Source organism: Oncorhynchus gorbuscha, linkage group LG16 (genome assembly GCF_021184085.1).
Source record: "Oncorhynchus gorbuscha isolate QuinsamMale2020 ecotype Even-year linkage group LG16, OgorEven_v1.0, whole genome shotgun sequence".
Classification (NCBI taxonomy): Eukaryota; Metazoa; Chordata; class Actinopteri; order Salmoniformes; family Salmonidae; genus Oncorhynchus; species Oncorhynchus gorbuscha.
Window position 1 is genome coordinate 69,041,487 of NC_060188.1, and position 20,358 is coordinate 69,061,844.

The 20,358-nt window shown below is 45.2% G+C and overlaps 2 protein-coding genes across 3 annotated transcripts; one reads left to right on the forward strand and one right to left on the reverse strand.

The window, feature by feature from the left end:
* Window positions 1-11,171: 11,171 nt before the first annotated feature.
* On the reverse strand, window positions 11,172-15,484 carry LOC123998857 (tubulin polymerization-promoting protein family member 3-like). Its single transcript, XM_046304064.1, has 4 exons — window positions 15,345-15,484; window positions 12,405-12,601; window positions 12,107-12,260; window positions 11,172-11,933 (listed from the first exon to the last, which is right to left on the reverse strand). Exons 2-4 carry the CDS (start codon window positions 12,593-12,595, stop codon window positions 11,742-11,744), a joined length of 537 nt encoding a protein of 178 aa, XP_046160020.1. The 5' UTR covers window positions 12,596-12,601; window positions 15,345-15,484; the 3' UTR covers window positions 11,172-11,741.
* Window positions 15,485-17,014: 1,530 nt separating this feature from the next.
* LOC123998840 (tripartite motif-containing protein 16-like) lies at window positions 17,015-20,127 on the forward strand. Of its 2 annotated transcripts, none has more exons than XM_046304035.1 (7): window positions 17,015-17,669; window positions 17,830-17,925; window positions 18,152-18,385; window positions 18,516-18,672; window positions 18,768-18,824; window positions 18,902-18,979; window positions 19,066-20,127. In XM_046304035.1, exons 1-7 carry the CDS (start codon window positions 17,097-17,099, stop codon window positions 19,605-19,607), a joined length of 1,737 nt encoding a protein of 578 aa, XP_046159991.1. In that variant the 5' UTR covers window positions 17,015-17,096; the 3' UTR covers window positions 19,608-20,127. The 2 variants fall into 2 exon arrangements, with proteins under 2 accessions (XP_046159991.1, XP_046159992.1); XM_046304036.1 differs by having other exon boundaries at window positions 18,926-18,979; window positions 19,066-20,125.
* Window positions 20,128-20,358: the final 231 nt, after the last annotated feature.

The following is a 20,358-nucleotide window of genomic DNA, read 5'->3' on the forward strand; positions in this document are numbered from 1 at the left end:
AACCTTTTTTATTTAAAAAAATACATAGATTGCTTTTTAAGGAGAATGATCAGAGTTGACTACAATTTTCATGTGCTTTTAACTGTTCAGTACAGTTGTATGTCTCATTGGATGTACAATATGTCTGTCTATGGGTTTCCGCCTCCACACAGCTGTCTTCCAGAGAGCAGCTCCACGTACGTCTGGCTGCCTCTGTCCAGCAGGACCAGGGCGGTCTGTCTTCCGAGTCCTCCCCGTTATCCTCCCACGTGGACACCACCATCTCCCCATTCCTCATCAGCCGCAGCTTGTGGTTCAGCCTCTGGTCCGCCGCACACATGGAGTGAGAGGAAGCAGAGGGATGGAGTTAATGAAATGTATGACTGCATGTCCAGGATAGGACTATTATTGAGTGTATTGTCTGTGGAACATGTGTAGTGGGTTTAAGGTTGGTGTGTATGCATACCCAGGGCAGGGTTTTAGCAGTTTCCGTGGTTGAGGGAGATCTCGGTGTAGGGAATCGGCACGTTACTGGTGAAGGGGCCGAAGCAGTGGCTTTTGGGACTCATGGTGGCCGTGAATGCCACCCGCATTCCTCCTGGAGAGAGAGAGAGAGAGAGAGAGAGAGAGAGAGAGAGAGAGAGTCCGTTTTTCAGTCAGACAGAGATAACAGTTTGGGCACAAACTGGTCGTATCAACTTTAATTCCACGGCATCTAAAGAAAAAGGCTATGTGATGTTGAGTCAACGTGGAAAGGAATTTCTGGAATGCTTGTCTTTTTATCACCCAACTTTAAATTCCAATGACATGGTTAATGTTTTGTTAATTTCATATTGAGTTCTCGTTGAACTGCGTGAGCTCAATCAAATGTAAATCAAAACATTAGACATTAAACTGACATCTGTGCACAGTGGGAAGTACGTGTTTTGAGGCATATATTATTAGAATCCCTGGTCTCTGTTAGCAGAGAAGTTATCCATAGAATTAGAATGAGGTCACTCCTCCCTGGTCTGTCTGTGTACCAGATATAATGTTTCTATAATGTTGGTACCTGTGACCTCCTGGATGCTATTGCCCAGCTGGGACAGGCTGTGCCACAGGGTCATCATCCTGGTGGACACCTGCTCCTTCAGTTCATGGAGCATCCCCGCTGGCGCTTAAACGCACACTAACAGTCCCAGCGGCCGCACGGCAGCACACACAAAGGCAGTACTCCTTTGTTGACGTTACAGTGATTTCAATTCAGGTTGGCATTTATTATCATGAATCTTGCCCTGGAGGCAGCTCTGCAGAGTGGTGACAAGCTGGCACAGCCACAGATTCATACAATCTTTTAAAAACTTAACCCTAACCTTAACCACACTGCTAACCCTAACCAAACATTTTTGTTTTCAGGAATTTTTGCGATATATCAAATTTAGACTTTGCAACTGGCCCATCTAACAGAAATCGCTCAGTTCTACCTTCAGGGCAAGATTCATGACAATAAAGGTCAGACTGCGAGCAATTTCAGTACTAATATTGTACAGTGTGTATTGTAAAGGCTTAGAGATTCTCATGGGTATGAAGATGATGATGATGAATGCCCTACCTGCTGCTTCCCTCAGGAGGGAGGTATGGACTGTCACACTGAGATACAGTGCCCCAAGAGGAACAGAGTGGACACCCAAACTAGGTGTGAAGGCAGGATCCAGACCGGAAGGAGACGGACAGCACTGGGAAATCTGAGGGGATAAATATCAATTTTATAGCCCTGGAATACAATGTGAACTTCCTTATAATATAGAGTAGAATAGCCACTAACACAGCATCCATTTAACATGTACAACACAACAAAAACAGTATCACAAGTAATGTTCAGCAACATTTTAATTAATCAATTGAGACTGGTAAAAGTCCATTTAATTTATACCATACATTATCCACTTCTGATTATGGGCATTACTTTCCATCGTTTCATATATTTTACTCACCCAGTGTCCATTTTTATTTGGTGTTGTAAGGGTATTAATAATTGTATTGTGCAATCATAGTTTATCTCCTCACTCCACATCAGTAGTCCAGATAGATATATCTGTGACAGAGATGAACTAGCTAAACAACAGCTCTAAGTACTGTACATACTGTTTTGATCCCAATCTCATATGTCTGTCATCACTGTACTGACTGTGTCAGCAAGAACAAACTAATCATCTGGTCCACGCCCAAGTGCTCTAGCCCTCGCCCCTGTAAACGATAGGCAGCAGCAGCAAACTCCAGTGCTCAAACACTCCAACACTAACAGGAACCAGCGCTAACAGACACACAGAGAGACAGGATGTACAGTACCAGCAAAGCCAACACTCAGCTTCTTCCAGGTGAGTTTTATTGTAGGTGGACTACCCTATGGGGGGAGGGAGAGGGGGATCTTCTCCGACACACCCCGACACTGCCAGCACAATTCCCCAAACTCTCTCCCACACACAATTCCAATTCCAGGTCCCTGGGCAGGACACCCACACTAGGTGTGAAGGCAGGATCCTGCAGGGTCCACCGAGATTATCAACCCAAGTGTGTAATGTGTACATACAGCGACTGTAGCAATCCGTGTGTATTATTAGGCCACTGGTGTCAGGTGGACTGATGGCATCGGTAAGGTTGTTTATTCTTCCTGGTTGTGTCTCTGCCCGAGTGCTCTTGGAATTCAATAGGAGACTGATAATACCTGATCAGTGGGAGGCTTAGTTTGGGTGATTGTCCTTCCCCCTTTCCTGTCCTCCTCGGTCATTGTGTAGTGACATACGTTAGGTAGTGAACCTGCCAGTGAAGGTGTCATGGTGTGTGTGAGCAGGTAATCTCTCCATTGGCTTTTCATCTCCTTTCTCATGGGCCATTGTCGTAATCAGTGTCACCACATCCGATTCACATCAAAACGGTTCTGAGTGACACATTGTTCTGAGATTGGGATCTTCTGAAAGCTGGCACAGCCTGCGCTAGTACAAGAGTGCTTGTTCTGGGGCAAATTCAAAGTTATGGACACTAAGCTCTCTGCGCTATAATCCCCTTATCATTAAATGAGAACACAGGACAGACAGAAGAGTTGAGTCACATGAGGTTGATTGGTGATGTCTTCTATAACCACCAGAGCAAAAGCTCCAACACAGCTTTGATATCAGCTTCATCTCAGCCTGAGAAGGCAGTACGTATTGTTAATATTCCTCTATCACATGGTTTAGTCTTGTGGTTTTCCAATCACTAATCTGTATATCTGATCTTTCTTGCTGGCACTGACCACAGGTCAAATAGTTCTCTGTGAACCCAAGAGTGACTTTGCTGGTGTCACCTTTCAAGGTGTAACAACAATGTGAGGTTGTGACACACTGTATAGGTCATCAATGTGTAACAACAATGTGAGGTTGTGACACACTGTATAGGTCATCAAGGTGTAACAACAATGTGAAGTTGTGACACACTGTATAGGTCATCAAGGTGTAACAACAATGTGAGGTTGTGACACACTGTATAGGTCATCAAGGTGTAACAACAATGTGAGGTTTTGACACACTGTATAGGTCATCAAGGTGTAACAACAATGTGAAGTTTTGACACACTGTATAGGTCATCAAGGTGTAACAACAATGTGAAGTTTTGACACACTGTATAGGTCTATAGGTCTACTTTTCTCTTCAGTCAGCCAGCAACCTGTATGTACTTCTACACTGTGGGTCTATAAGGGAAGGGCTGTGTTCATACGGAGTATACCACACATTAGGAATACCTATCTAATATTGAGTTGCACCCCCCCTTGTCCTCAGAACAGCCTCAATTCGTCGGGGCATGGACTCTACAAGGTGTCGAAAGCATTCCACAGGGATGCTGGCCCATGTTGACTCCAATGATTCCCACAGTTGTGTAAAGTTGGCTGGATGTCCTTTGAGTTGTAGACCATTTTTGACACAAACCGGTGCACCTGGAACCTATTACCATACCCTGTTCAAAGACACTTAAATATTTTGTCTGGCCCATTCACCCTCTGAATGGCACACAATTCATGTCTCAATTGTCTCAAGGCTACAAAAGTATTCTTTAACCGGTCTTCTCCCCTTCAATGAAATGGATTTAACAAATGACATCAATAAGTGATCGTAGCTTTCACCTGGTCAGTTTATGTCATGGAAAGAGAAGGTGTTTTGTATACGGTACTCAGTGTATTTTACCAATGATTAGTTGAAACCCCAAGTCTGGTGAACATTATTAGGGTAATATGCCGTTAACAATATTTTGAATCCCACAGGCCTTGTTGAGCAGGTGATAGAGCTAATACAAGCAGAATCTGGGACAAGAAAAAAGTTAGAGTGGGACAAGAACAAAGAGAGAGAGAGAGAGAGAGAGAGAGAGAGAGAGAGAGAGAGAGAGAGAGAGAGAGAGAGAGAGAGAGAGAGAGAGAGAGAGAGAGAGAGAGAGAGAGAGTAGATCAGGAAGCTGCTGAAGTTGTTGTAGTGGCTCTGTCATCACAGAGGAAGCAAGGGGGCAGGCAGACGGACACAATATCCCCAGGCTGGGCCAGGGCCAGCACGGTGCTGGCTGTGTCCTCCTGGTCCTTGTGGTTCTTCTCCTGCAGTGGTGGCCAGGCTCTGGTCATTAAGTTACAGGCTGCCAGCAGGGCCCCCGGGGAGCCTGCATCGCTCCACATCATCAGGGCCAGACTGTAGACCCCAGAGAAGTGTGCAGTGAACACCCCTGAGGACACGTTGTGAGCATGGCCCAGGTTGATGAACACGTGCTCGTATGCAACTATGATTTTTCCTCACTGTTCCCACGCACCAACGCCAGTGTGTCAACGCCACCAAGAACACTGTACGGCTTTCTAGACAGGAGAGAGAGGGAGGGAGAGGAAGGAGGGTAGAAAAATGGTCAGAGATATACAGGGAAGAATGAGTTGTGTAGGACCTGAGAAACTATAAAGGGTCATATTTCAGTAGTTAAGTTCCCAATGAGCACAAAGTGGTTGAATCAACATGGTTTCTATGTCATTTCAACTCAATTACGTTGAACCAACGTCGAATAGACGTTGAATTGTGCCCAGTGGGTTGTTTATTATTTCTACTAGAGCAGTTACAATAGGGTCTAGTCACATTTATAGGGACTTGGATCATCAATAATCTGATAGTAAAACACACAGATAGGACTAACCTTTAATGTCAATCAGTGCATTCGGGGCTGTATCCAGGTGTTTCTCTAGTTGGGTCAGAGTAGTGTCAAAATATTTATGCAGCTGCCCTACCAGTCTCTGCATCACACAGCAGCCACGGGATACTGGGTCTGTCATACACACTATACACACACATCCTCATTGAGACTCAAACAGACTATTACAAACACTGAAATATAGACTCTTCCTCTGTACTGTCTCTCTCTCAGTGTTCTGGTGGTGCAGGGTTGTCCCGGGCCGTTCCAGGAGTAGGTTCACTTCTCCGGTCCCACATGTCCCAGGGCCGTCCTAAACACACACAGCAGCACGATACCTGGGAGAAAGGACAAAACACAACACAGATACACCCTCACATACAAGGACGGCACTGTCATGTGCTTTCAGAGCGCTACAGTGCATTGAACTGTTCTGAACATCACCAAAGCACACTTCCACTTCCACTGAACGTGGCTGAGAATGTCACATGGAACTTTATACTTCACTTTATAACCTTGCTGCACCCCACCTGCCATTGTATGAGACTTAGCAGAGGAGGCATTACATTACATTACATTTAAGTCATTTAGCAGACGCTCTTATCCAGAGCGACTTACAAATTGGTGCATTCACCTTATGACATCCAGTGGACCAGTCACTTTATAATAGTGCATCTAAATCTTAAAGGGGGGGGGGGGGTGAGGGATTACTTATCCTATCCTAGGTATTCCTTAAAGAGGTGGGGTTTCAGGTGTCTCCGGAAGGTGGTGATTGACTCCGCTGTCCTGGCGTCGTGAGGGAGTTTGTTCCACCATTGGGGGGCCAGAGCAGCGAACAGTTTTGACTGGGCTGAGCGGGAGCTGTACTTCCTCAGTGGTAGGGAGGCGAGCAGGCCAGAGGTGGATGAACGCAGTGCCCTTGTTTGGGTGTAGGGCCTGATCAGAGCCTGGAGGTACTGAGGTGCCGTTCCCCTCACAGCTCCGTAGGCAAGCACCATGGTCTTGTAGCGGATGCGAGCTTCAACTGGAAGCAAGTGGAGAGAACGGAGGAGCGGGGTGACGTGAGAGAACTTGGGAAGGTTGAACACCAGACGGGCTGCGGCGTTCTGGATGAGTTGAAGGGGTTTAATGGCACAGGCAGGGAGCCCAGCCAACAGCGAGTTGCAGTAATCCAGACGGGAGATGACAAGTGCCTGGATTAGGACCTGCACTGCTTCCTGTGTGAGGCAGGGTCGTACTCTGCGGATGTTGTAGAGCATGAACCTACAGGAACGGGCCACCGCCTTGATGTTGGTTGAGAACGACAGGGTGTTGTCCAGGATCACGCCAAGGTTCTTAGCGCTCTGGGAGGAGGACACAATGGAGTTGTCAACCGTGATGGCGAGATCATGGAACGGGCAGTCCTTCCCCGGGAGGAAGAGCAGCTCCGTCTTGCCGAGGTTCAGCTTGAGGTGGTGATCCGTCATCCACACTGATATGTCTGCCAGACATGCAGAGATGCGATTCGCCACCTGGTCATCAGAAGGGGAAAGGAGAAGATTAATTGTGTGTCGTCTGCATAGCAATGATAGGAGAGACCATGTGAGGTTATGACAGAGCCAAGTGACTTGGTGTATAGCGAGAATAGGAGAGGGCCTAGAACAGAGCCCTGGGGGACACCAGTGGTGAGAGCGCGTGGTGAGGAGACAGATTCTCGCCACGCCACCTGGTAGGAGCGACCTGTCAGGTAGGACGCAATCCAAGCGTGGGCCGCGCCGGAGATGCCCAACTCGGAGAGGGTGGAGAGGAGGATCTGATGGTTCACAGTATCGAAGGCAGCCGATAGGTCTAGAAGGATGAGAGCAGAGGAGAGAGAGTTAGCTTTAGCAGTGCGGAGCGCCTCCGTGATACAGAGAAGAGCAGTCTCAGTTGAATGACTAGTCTTGAAACCTGACTGATTTGGATCAAGAAGGTCATTCAGAGAGAGATAGCGGGAGAGCTGACCAAGGACGGCACGTTCAAGAGTTTTGGAGAGAAAAGAAAGAAGGGATACTGGTCTGTAATTGTTGACATCGGAGGGATCGAGTGTAGGTTTTTTTCAGAAGGGGTGCAACTCTCGCTCTCTTGAAGAGGGAAGGGACGTAGCCAGCGGTCAGGGATGAGTTGATGAGCGAGGTGAGGTAAGGGAGAAGGTCTCCGGAAATGGTCTGGAGAAGAGAGGAGGGGATAGGGTCAAGCGGGCAGGTTGTTGGGCGGCCGGCCGTCACAAGACGCGAGATTTCATCTGGAGAGAGAGGGGAGAAAGAGGTCAGAGCACAGGGTAGGGCAGTGTGAGCAGAACCAGCGGTGTCATTTGACTTAGCAAACGAGGATCGGATGTCGTCGACCTTCTTTTCAAAATGGTTGACGAAGTCATCTGCAGAGAGGGAGGGGGGATTCAGGAGGGAGGAGAAGGTGGCAAAGAGCTTCCTAGGGTTAGAGGCAGATGCTTGGAATTTAGAGTGGTAGAAAGTGGCTTTAGCAGCAGAGACAGAGGAGGAAAATGTAGAGAGGAGGGAGTGAAAGGATGCAGGGAGGCGAGTTTTCCTCCATTTCCGCTCGGCTGCCCGGAGCCCTGTTCTGTGAGCTCGCAATGAGTCATCGAGCCACGGAGCGGGAGGGGAGGACCGAGCCGGCCTGGAGTATAGGGGACATAGAGAGTCAAAGGATGCAGAGAGGGAGGAGAGGAGGGTTGAGGAGGCAGAATCAGGAGGTAGGTTGGAGAAGGTTTGAGCAGAGGGAAGAGATGATAGGATGGAAGAGGAGAGAGTAGCGGGGGAGAGAGAGCGAAGGTTGGGACGGCGCGATACCATCCGAGTAGGGGCAGTGTGGGAGGTGTTGGATGAGAGCGAGAGGGAAAAGGATACAAGGTAGTGGTCGGAGACTTGGAGGGGAGTTGCAATGAGGTTAGTGGAAGAACAGCATCTAGTAAAGATGAGGTCGAGCGTATTGCCTGCCTCGTGAGTAGGGGGGGAAGGTGAGAGGGTGAGGTCAAAAGAGGAGAGGAGTGGAAAGAAGGAGGCAGAGAGGAATGAGTCAAAGGTAGACGTGGGGAGGTTAAAGTCGCCCAGAACTGTGAGAGCTGAGCCGTCCTCAGGAAAGGAGCTTATCAAGGCATCAAGCTCATTGATGAACTCTCCGAGGGAACCTGGAGGGCGATAAATGATAAGGATGTTAAGCTTGAAAGGGCTGGTAACTGTGACAATGTATGAGGCAGACTGGCTTTGTAAGGGTATTAGGGACAGAAACTGTGTTTTTGGGTGTGCAGTACCCCATGGAATTTTACGTTTCCCTGCTACGTTGATATAATTTGATAAAGTATGTGTGTGTGTGTGTGTGTGTGTGTGTGTGTGTGTGTGTGTGTGTGTGTGTGTGTGTGTGTGTGTGTGTGTGTGTGTGTGTGTGTGTGTGTGTGTGTGTGTGTGTGTGTGTGTGTGTGTGTGTGTGTGTGTGTGTGTGCGCATGCATGCGTGCGTGTGAGAAAAATACTCTTTCACATGGTCTGAATTGCTGCTCAGTTATTTATTTGAACATGTACATACTCTTATAGCTTTTCAGAATAGAGGGAGACACAGCTAAACTATACAAAACACAACAGACCGTGATCAGTAGGGACAGAACAACAACCCAATAGGAGACAATGCAGTGCAGTCAGGCGGCTCCCAGTCCTCCAACAGAACAATTCATTTAGTCATTCCTCACTGGAGGAGTGGAGGAATGTCCTCATCGGTCTCTTATTCTCTCTTCATTTCTAAAGCACAGGCAAAGCACAGGCAAAGCACAGGCAAAGTGCTACACTGTACAGATACAGTGGAAATCTCTTCTCATTCATTCACCATTCATTAATCTATTACATCATCTATCCATTTGTTTATTCATTCATTCAACTATCTCTATTTACAATATACAGTTATTATAGCAGAGCAGATGAAAGATAAGGACATCAGTAGAGAAGGCTGGGTGAAAGCAGTGTATAAATCTATTAGTGTTAGTAGCAACCTCAATGATAAGGCAAAATGTGTGGTAGTAGTAGTAGAGAACTAAGTGAGTTCCTGCAGTAATAGGAGTGATGACTGAGGCTGTAGGAGGCATTTGGCCTGCCTATATATCATTTCATGTGTTGTATATGTTCTGTCTAGGGATGTTTTAACTTGTATTGTACACTAGAGGGCACAAAATGTTGGGTCATGGGTTACTGGTCACAAAAATATAAACGCAACATGCAACAACTTCAAAGATTTTACTGAGTTACAATATTACAGAAATCAGTTAATTTAAATAAATTCATTAGGCCCTAATCTATGGATTTCACATGTTTGGGAATACTTTACACCTACCTACATGTACATACCTCAATTACCTCGACTAACCTGTACCCATTTACATTTACATTTAAGTCATTTAGCAGACGCTCTTATCCAGTACCCCTGCACATTGCCTCGGTACCGGTACCCCTGTATATAGAGCCTTGTTACTGTTAACTTTTTAAAACTTTTAGTTTATTTGGTAAATATTTTCTTCATTCTTATTTTTCTTAACTGCATTGTTGGTTAAGGGTTTGTAATTAATAATTTCATGGTAAGGTCTACACCTGTTGTATTTGACGCATGTGACAAATAACATTTGATTTGATAGATATGCATCTTTTGGTCAGACACCTTTAAAAAAAAGTAGGGGCGTGGATCAGAAAACCGGTCAGTAAGTATCTGGTGTGACCACCATTTGCCTCATGCCGCCTGACACATCTCCTTCACATAGAGTTGATCAGAATGTTGATTGCGGCCTGTGGAATGTTGTCCCACTTCTCTTCAATGGCTGTGCAAAGTTGCTGGATATTGGCGAGAACTGGAACACACTGTTGTACACGTAGATCCAGAGCATCTCAAACATGCTCAGTGGGTGACATGTCTGGTGAGTATGCAGGCCATGGAAGAACTGGGACACACTGTTGTACACGTAGATCCAGAGCATCTCAAACATGCTCAGTGGGTGACGTGTCTGGTGAGTATGCAGGCCATGGAAGAACTGGGACACACTGTTGTACACGTAGATCCAGAGCACCTCAAACATGCTCAGTGGGTGACATGTCTGGTGAGTATGCAGGCCATGGAAGAACTGTAACACACTGTTGTACACGTAGATCCAGAGCATCTCAAACATGCTCAATAGGTGACATGTCTGGTGAGTATGCAGGCCATGGAAGAACTGGGACACACTGTTGTACACATAGATCCAGAGCACCTCAAACATGCTCAGTGGGTGACATGTCTGGTGAGTATGCAGGCCATGGAAGAACTGGGACACACTGTTGTACACGTAGATCCAGAGCACCTCAAACATGCTCAGTGGGTGACATGTCTGGTGAGTATGCAGGCCATGGAAGAACTGGGACACACTGTTGTACACGTAGATCCAGAGCATCTCAAACATGCTCAATAGGTGACATGTCTGGTGAGTATGCAGGCCATGGAAGAACTGGGACATTTTCAGCTTCCAGGAATTGTGTACAGATCCTTATGACATCATGCTGAAACATGAGGTGATGGCAGCGGATGAATGGCACGTCAACGGGCCTCAGGATCTCATCACCGTATCTCTGTGCATTCAAATTGACATAGATAAAATGCAATTGTGTTTGTTACCTGTAACTTATGCCTAACCATACCATAACCCCACTGCCGCCATGGGGCATTCTGTTCACAAAGTTGACATCAGAAAATGGCTCGCCCACACGACCCCATACACATGGTATGCGGTTGTGAGGCCGGTTGGATGTACTGCCAAGTTCTCTAAAACGACATTGAAGGTGGCTTATGGCAGAGAAATGAACATTAAATTCCCGGGCTACAGCTCTGGAGCATGTTCATTCAAAACTTGAGACATCTGTGGTATTGTGTTGTGTGACAAAACTGCACATTTTAGAGTGGCCTTTTACTGTCCCCAGTACAAGGTCCACCTTTGTAATGATCATGCTGTTTAATAAGCTTATTGATATGCCACACCTGTCAGGTGTATGGATTATCTTGGCAAAGGAGAAATGCTGCATGGCTGCGCCCCTGTCCATAGATTAGGGCCTAATGAATTTATTTCAATTGACTGATGTCCTTATATGAACTGTAACTCAGTCAAATTGTTGACATTGTTGCATGATGCGTTAATATTTCTGTTCATTATATATTATACCCAACACATAAACAAATAAAAAACGACTCATACAGAGGCATCTAGTGAAGCTGGGAGGGATAGGGTCAGGGGTTTGAGCGCTTGGGAAGGTGAATATATCTAAATATTATTCACGTTTTTATTGACATAGAATTTGGTCACTGTTTTGTTTTCTATCCAGGTTTACTCCTCACCATTACACCTCCCCTCTCCATCATAACAACCACCACCCCAACATGCAACGTTAAAGGACATATAATACTTTGACTCAGTGACTGACCAGCCCATCCTACCTGCGCAGTATGTGCATTAATATACATAAGTTCTCACTTAAATTACACTATTTAGGGGGGTGTCTTTGGGGTAAATAGTGGGATCTGACTGAGCATATCTCGCTCTCTCTCCCTCTGTCCTGCCTATGCTTCCTTGACCTTATCCTCATAGGTGCCCTTGCCCTTGTAGGCACCCACATAGCCACTGGCATCTGGAATGTCTACTCGCCCGGCCTTGCCCTTCCCCTTGCCCGACTCGTCAAACCGCTCCTTGTGTGCCCCTGTGAATTTGGTGGTGTCTGTCAGTCTGTCCACCGCCGCTGCCTTGGCCACTTTCTATGAGCAGGAAAAGAGCGAGGGAAAGAGAAAGGGAGAATGAGAGATGAGGATACAAAGTAAGAGCTTACCCACCAAACAGATATGCACACACACAGCGGACACACAAACACACGCTCTCTCTGAGACTGTAATATTATCAGGCGGTGTGTTGCTGACAGGTAGACACTCACAGTGACGCCAGCGTTGGCAGGCTCCCTCCCTGCTATGAGGCCATAGAGCTGCTGCAGCGCCTCCTCCTGGCACTTCCCTTTAAAACGCTTCGGGGCCAACTCTGACAGGGCCTGGCTGAACTGCTCAAAGGCGATCACACGAGCTGTCTTCGCCCTAAAATACACAGAAAAACTTTTTGAGAGTTTTACCTTTACTCATGATATAGTATTCTGAGGGCCTCTGGCCGTATTCCCTCTTTCCTAGAAAGATGACTGCGGATCTGTCAGTGTGGAGGTTTGAAACTGGACCGAGTCTCACTTGACTTTAGTGAAGACAATGTCCACATCGGTGGCAGTGACGTTCTTGCCGTCGATGACCCGGCAGTCCTTGCAGAGTTTGGCAAAGTTCTTCCCGTTCATCTCCTTCCCAGTAGCTTTGGTGTCCCCATGAATGGCAAACTTCTTGAAGGATGTCTCCACCTCTGCTACTGATACGGAGCCCTCTGCCATTCTGTCCTATAGATAGAGAGATGGAGATAGAGAGAGAGGTAAAACACTAAGGATGGGATGCAAGAGAAAGGTATACAGTCGAGACTGCTGTAGTTTCTGAAACTACACTGCCATAATGTTGAAACACCGAGTCCATGGAGACAGGAAATGAGGAGGTATTGGGAGAGATGTGGTCATTAAGGCGATACATTCAGCACACCACATCCTCTGGGCATTTTATTTATATATATATACAGTGGGGAGAACAAGTATTTGATACACTGCTGATTTTGCAGGAGTTCCTACTTACAAAGCATGTAGAGGTCTGTAATCTTTTATCATTTGCATTTTATTGCATGACATAAGTATTTGATACATCAGAAAAGCAGAACTTAATATTTGGTACAGAAACTTTGTTTGCAATTACAGAGATCATATGTTTCCTGTAGTTCGTGACCAGGTTTGCACACACTGCAACAGGGATTTTGGCCCACTCCTCCATACAGACCTCCAGATCCTTCAGGTTTCGGGGCTGTCGCTGGGCAATACGGACTTTCAGCTCCCTCCAAAGATTTTCTATTGGGTTCAGGTCTGAAGACTGGCTAGGCCACTCCATGACCTTGAGATGCTTCTTACGGAGCCACTCCTTAGTTGCCCTGGCTGTGTGTTTTGGGTCGTTGTCATGCTGGAAGACCCAGCCACGACCCATCTTCAATGTTCTTACTGAGGGAAGGAGGTTGTTGGCCAAGTTCTCGCGATACATGGCCCCATCCATCCTCCCCTCAATACGGTGCAGTCGTCCTGTCCCCTTTTCAGAAAAGCATCCCCAAAGAATGATGTTTCCACCTCCATGCTTCACGGTTGGCGAGTGGAGTTCAGACCAAAAAGCTCTATTTTTGTCTCATCAGACCACATCACTTTCTCCCATTCCTCCTCTGGATCATTCAGATGGTCATTGGCAAACTTCAGACGGGCCTGTACATGCGCTGGCCTGAGCAGGCGGACCTTTCGTGCGCTGCAGGATTTTAATCCATGACAGCATAGTGTGTTACTAATGGTTTTCTTTGAGACTGTGGTCCCAGCTCTCTTCAGGTCATTGACCAGGTCATGCCGTGTAGTTCTGGGCTGATCCCTCACCTTCCACATGATCATTGATGCCCCATGAGGTGAGATCTTGCATGGAGCCCCAGACCGAGGGTGATTGACCATCATCTTGAACTTCTTCCATTTTCTAATAATTGCGCCAACAGTTGTTGCCATCTCACCAAGCTGCTTGCCTATTGTCCTGTAGCCCATCCGAGCCTTGTGCAGGTCTACAATTTTATCTCTGATGTCCTTACACAGCTGTCTGGTCTTGGCCATTGTGGAGAGGTTGGAGTCTGTTTGATTGAGTGTGTGGACAGGTGTCTTTTATACAGGCAACGAGTTCAAACAGGTGCAGTTAATACAGGTAATGAGTGGAGAACAGGAGGGATTCTTAAAGAAAAACGAACAGGTCTGTGAGAGTCGGAATTCTTACTGGTTGGTAGGTGATCAAATACTTATGTCATGCAATAAAATGCAAATTAATTACTTAAATATCATACAATGTGATTTTCTGGATTTTTGTTTTAGATTCCATCTCTCACAGTTGAAGTGTACCTATGATAAAATTACAGACCTCTACATGCTTTGTAAGTAGGAAAACCTGCAAAATCGGCAGTGTATCAAATGCTTGTTCTCCCCACTGTATATATATATATATATATATATATATATATATATATATATATATATATATATAGCTCTACGGACAATTCCTTCGACCTCATGGCTTGGGTTTTGCTCTGACATGCACTGTCCACTGTTGGACCGTACATAGATAGGTGTGTGCCTTCCCAAATCATGTCCAATCAATTGAATTTACCACAGGTGGACTTCAAGTTGTAGAAACATCTCAAGAATAATCAATGTACCTGAGCTCAATTTCGAGTGTCATAGCAAATGGTCTGAATACTTATGTAAATAAGGTATTCCTGTTTTAATTTTAAATACATGTGAAAAACTTTCTAAAAACATGTTTCCACTTTGGCTTTATGGGGTACTGTGTGTAGATTGATGAGTAAATTGTTTTATTTCATCCATTTTTAAAATAAGGCTGGAAAAAGTTAAGAGGTCTGAATACTTTGTGAATGCACTGTAAACTGTAGCTCGGTGAGACAACCACATATCTCAGTCATAGTCAGTACATTTGTCCTCAAAAAGTAGCTATCAGCAAAGTCAGTGCTAGTACAAAAAGTTCAAGAAAGGCAAGGGTGTTAGTTGTTATTGCTTTTAAGTGGGGGCGAGGGGAGGGGGGTGCTGTGAGATTAATCAAGTAAAGGAATCGATCAATAAAGTAATGAAGGCTTGGATCAAATAGATTAATTCAGCACACTTGCATGAATTATTAACAGACCAGAGAAAGACACTGGGCCATGCAGCATCTGATACTCAAAATGTAAAGAAACATTAACATATGTAAATTCATATTTAACATACATTCCACAAGTTAAACACAAACATCATGCAATAGTGCCCCATGATATATGTACAGTACATTCAAATATAGTATGATGCAGCACAAAATAAAAGTACACCAAAAAGAGGACAGTGAGCGTAATAAATTATGTCAAATAGATGGCTTAGCTCATTTCTATGATTTGGTGTTATGTATTGTGTTTTGACCTCTTTCTTACTGGTCAATACATAGACTAAAGTACAGGATAACTTTAAGTGTAGACATGCTTACCTGTTAGGTGAAGGAATTCTGAGTGACGATGATGTTGGGGATGCCTGTGCTGATGCTGCGTGTCTTCCTCCTAGCCCTGCCACTCACACCACCTTCACAATGATGATAGTGATGTACAGAGAAGAGTGGGAGATGGACAGCAGAAGGTGGGGAGGAAAAGAGTGAGCACAGACCAGCACAAGCCATGACATCATTTGCTGCCTCTCTCGTGAGCATGTGTTCTTGTTTACTCCCCCCTTTCTCTCAACCCTACCCCCTCCCTTTCTCCTCCTTCTTGGCTCCTTCCCCCTCCATCCTTTATGATTGGCTCACAGCTGGTGCTGCAACGCCCTATCCTCTGTCTGTCCAGAGACTAAAGGCTTTTTGTATTAACGAACATGAAGAAAAGCCCATAAATGAGGACAGCATTATACATGAACAGTTAACATCTGAAAGAATTCCATGATATGGATTCCATGTTTATATCTATTTGCGACCACATCATTTTTTGTCTAATATTCTGTGCATGTCTTTAATATGAAGCATAGTACTTTTTTTACTCACTCATTCATAACCCTTCCCTCATGTGTGATACATCTTAGAAACAAATTGACATAATCATTGAAGAAGTGAAACCCATCAGTTCTACAAGAAAGGATGTTGATGGAAACACAGTAGTGGCTAATCTGGTACTAGCACCACTAATATTGTGTCAATAATGTTCTATTCTAGAGAATTTACAAGATAACCACACATGGAGTGATTAACTGATATTGTGACACAGAGGGCATGTTTTCCAACCAGAGGAACTTGCAGGGATTTGACCTTTAGGATATGTTTACTGTAAGGCCCTGTCCCCATGTTGTGTGGGTATATACCAACGACTGTATATGATGTACACATGGTGGTGTAGTGTCTTATCTCTTATACGGAGAAGAAGCAGGACAGGCTGTTTCGACATCATCAGCCATCATGAAACCTACTACTGCTGTGTCAACAAAAATGCTGTACCAACTTGCCTTTTGAATATACTGCAATATTAAGTTGTATCCCTGTTTACAATCAATGTTCCATTACATGCTTTCAATGAATGGCAAGTTCATCATGATGATCAAATCAAATTCAAATCATATTTGTCACATGCGCCGAATACAGCTGGTGAAATGCTTACTTACAAGCTCCTAACCAACAATGCAGTTAAGAAAATACCTAAAAAAGTAACAAAGAAAAAGGAATTAGAGAACAGCAGTAAAATAACAATTGCAAGGCTATATAAAGGAGGCACCGGTTAGTCAAGATGACTGAGGTAACATGTACATGTAGGTAGTGTTATTAAAGTGACTACCGTATGCATAGATAATAACAGAGAGTAGCAACAGCGTGGGGGGGGGGGGGGGGGCTTTGGCTTGAGGTTAGAAGCTGTTAAAAAGCCTCTTGGTCTTAGACTTGGCACTCCGGTACAGCTAGCTGTCCGGTAGCAGAGAGAACAGTCTAGGACTATGATCGCAGACATTTCGCAAAGAGAACCAACCAAGAGTGTCTGTTGCTGGGTGGTATGTGGGTTCATTCCTCTATGGTCACATTCACTTCCCAGTTTCATGCAGGTTGTCTTTTCTGTTTACACTAAAACACAGCCTCACCTTTAAATATCAGTGGAAGGGGACTGCACTCTTGCTTTAGTCTCACTCCCGTTTAATACAGGTCAGTGGGGTGTGATTCTATACTTCTACTGACTGGTTATCTCCTTGTGTCTCAGTCTGACCCAGCAGGACCATGGCTGAGCCGAACTTCCCCCTGCCTCCAGATGGCTACACCTGTCTTCTGTGTGCCGATGTGCTGCTAGACCCTGTCACCATCTCCTGTGGAGACACCTACTGCCTGGAGTGCATCAAGGTCTACTGGGACCAGTATGACCACCTGGGGGTGTACAACTGCCCCCAATGCCGGGCCACCTTCACCCCTCGCCCCGTCCTTAGGCGCAACGTGCCCAATGTGACCCAGGTGCGCCGGCAGCTGCCCGAGCTACAGCCCTTCCCTTACCTCCAGAGGGATTCGCTGTGTGACTTCTGTGTGGGACGCCGCAGTAAGGCTGTCAAGTCCTGCCTGATGTGCCTGGCCTACTACTGCGAGACACACATCAAGCCCCACTACGAGTCGGCCACCTTCAAGAGGCACAAGCTGGTGGATGAGACGGGTCACCTGGACAGGAAGATCTGTCCGCAGCACGAGAAGGGCCTGGAGCTGTTCTGTCGCTCTGACCAAATGTGTATCTGTGTGCTGTGTACCGTCAGGGAGCACCGCAGCCACAACATAATCTCTGCTGAGGAGGAGCGCGCTGAGAAACAGGCACGACTGCTCATACACACTGGAACAACCTACCCTCACTAATTGCTCTAACAGTACATGACAACTGCAATGATACAGCTTAACTCATTTGGAACTTCTAAAGACAACGGGGTATTATGGCCCTTCAGTTTACTAACCATCTCTTCCTCTCCTTTAACAGAAAAACCTGTTGGTGACCCAGTCTGAGGTCCAGCACATCATTCAGGAGCGGATGAAGGAACTGCAGGAGTTGAGACACAATGTTGACGTTCTCAAGGTTAGGTCCATTTCCATTTCCTAGGTCAATTTCTGGTACTTTTTATGAGACTACATCCCTTCAATTTAGCACCATAGTATCATTCATTATACATTTTTTGGACCATATATTGCCATAGATGCACTAAATCAATCATTACAATTGTGTTTGCAATGTTTTGATTTTAATTATATAATAACACAATGATAATTGTGTAATTTGTAGTATCTCCCTCCCCTAACCTCAGAGCAATGCCCAGCGGGCGATGTCAGACAGTGATAAGATCTTCAGTGAGATGCTACAGGCGGTGGAGCGCTGGCATGTTGAAGTGAGCCAGCTGATAAAGGCCAACATGCAGGCAGCCATGTCACAGGCCGAGGGATATGTGGAGCGGCTGGAGCAGGAGATTCTGGAGCTGCAGCGCAGAGACGTCGAGCTGCGCCAGATCCTCGACACAGAGGACAACATCCACTTCCTACAGGTACTGGACTGGAGGGGGGAGAGACATTGGGCTGAGACAAGAACCAGGATCCGTACTGATAATAGACTGGTAGAAATATGAATCCAGCATTTGCATTACGATACTGATCCATTTATTTTGTGCTGTGTAGAACTTCCCCACACTGTGTGTTCCTCCTGAGCCCATGGTTCCCAAAGTCCTAATCAACCCTCAGTTCTCCTTCGGAGAGGTCACCAAGACTGTCACCGGCATGAAGGAGCATCTAGATGACATCTGTAAGAAGGAGCTGAGCAAAATCTCCAAGTTAGGTTAGTCTATTAATGTGACTAAAATGCCTACAACATAGCTTATGTACAGCAAGAGTTTAGTATTGCGATAACCAACTGTAAATTTACATTTACAGTAAGTGATATCCCTGTATACATACTTTCACCAAGAGGAGGAGACAAACGATTCAAAGGTACATATTGATGAAGTTTACATTGGTTTATTATCTGTGAAAAAACATGTTTGTAATCCAAATATCTCTGGTGATAGAATCCATATTTTGTTCTAATACAGCTCCCACCAGGGCAGATTTTCAGGAACCCAAAACTAGAGCAGACTTCTTGAGATGTGAGTGGTCTGTTCTTGTCTGTTCTTTATACCAACTCAAATCATATAATTTTCTGATAATGCCAATAAATTTTTTTTTTCTTCAGATTCTTGTCCGCTCACCTTTGACCCCAACACAGCCTACAAAGAGCTGGTTCTGTCTGAGGGGAACCACAAAGTGATGCGGAAGAAGACAGTCAAGTTTTACCCAGATCACCCCGAACGCTTCGATGGCTTCTCCCAGGTTCTATGCAAGGAGTGCCTGGGTGGGTTCAGGTACTACTGGGAAGCAGAGTGGAGTGGGGAGTTCTCCATCGGAGTGGCCTATAAGAGCATCAGCCGCAAGGGTAAGAACTCTTACAGTCTGCTGGGCTACAACGACAAGTCCTGGAGCCTGCTCTGCTCTGACTCGGGCTACTCCGCATGGCACAACAAGATGGACAAAGACCTGCCAGAGGCCCCGCGGGCCACACGGATTGGAGTATACCTGGACTACGCTGCCAACACGGTTGCCTTCTACTCTGTGTCCGAGGCCATGGAGCTGATCCACAAATTCAAGGCCCAGTTCTCTGAGCCTCTGTATGCAGGCTTTGGAGTGGGCTCCTCTGTGTCCCTCTGCCAACTAAAGGAGAACCTCCAACCTTACTGAGCACGGTGACAACAGACTGAGGGGAATCTACTCAATGTAAATAGGACTATGTAAACTACACAATGCTAATGTTGCACACAATCATTATGAATAATTTAAATTCAATAGACTTCAATAAAAATATAAACTGCATGAATGAAGTTAGTAATGATTCATAATGAGAATATGCCTTTGACTTCAGTACTGTGACATGTGATTTTTGTAAAAATGTTTACCTATGTTGGAAATGTGTCCAATAAATTATCTTGACCAATCTGAGAAAAAAATATATATTTGTGATGAATTATCCATCTCTCCAGACAATTTTATAACATGACATGTTCATTGCAAGACAATATCTGTCAAAGGTTCTCTTTCAAAACTGTGCAAGTTAAGAAATATGCATATCCTCCAGCTATAGTATCTGCTATATACACTACTGTTCAAAAGTTTGGCGTCCCTTAAAAATGTCCTTGTTTTTAAAATAAAATCTTTTTTTTTTCTTGATTTAAATAACATTAAACGGATCAGAAATACAGTGTAGACATTGTTAATGTTGTAAATTACTATTGTACCTGGAAACAGATTATTTTTAATGGAATATCTAGATAGGCGTACAGAGGCCCATTATCAGCAACCATCACTCCTGTGTTCCAATGGCATGTTGTTATAGCTAATCCAAGTTTATCATTTTAAAAGGCTAATTGATCATTACAAAACCCTTTTGCAATTATGTTAGCACAGCTGAAAACTGTTATGCAGATTAAAGAAA

Excerpts from the sequence above, each read along its gene's own strand:
- LOC123998840 (XM_046304035.1), top strand. The coding sequence starts at position 17,097 with ATGGCTGAGCCGAACTTCCCCCTGCCTCCAGATGGCTACACCTGTCTT. Across the intron at positions 18,825-18,901 it reads AGGAGACAAACGATTCAAAG|AATCCATATTTTGTTCTAAT; the intron begins GTACATATTGAT and ends CTCTGGTGATAG. Across the intron at positions 18,980-19,065 it reads TAGAGCAGACTTCTTGAGAT|ATTCTTGTCCGCTCACCTTT; the intron begins GTGAGTGGTCTG and ends TTTTTTCTTCAG.
- LOC123998857 (XM_046304064.1), bottom strand. The coding sequence starts at position 12,595 with ATGGCAGAGGGCTCCGTATCAGTAGCAGAGGTGGAGACATCCTTCAAG. Across the intron at positions 12,261-12,404 it reads ATTGTCTTCACTAAAGTCAA|GGCGAAGACAGCTCGTGTGA; the intron begins GTGAGACTCGGT and ends TGTGTATTTTAG. Across the intron at positions 11,934-12,106 it reads CTGCCAACGCTGGCGTCACT|AAAGTGGCCAAGGCAGCGGC; the intron begins GTGAGTGTCTAC and ends TCCTGCTCATAG.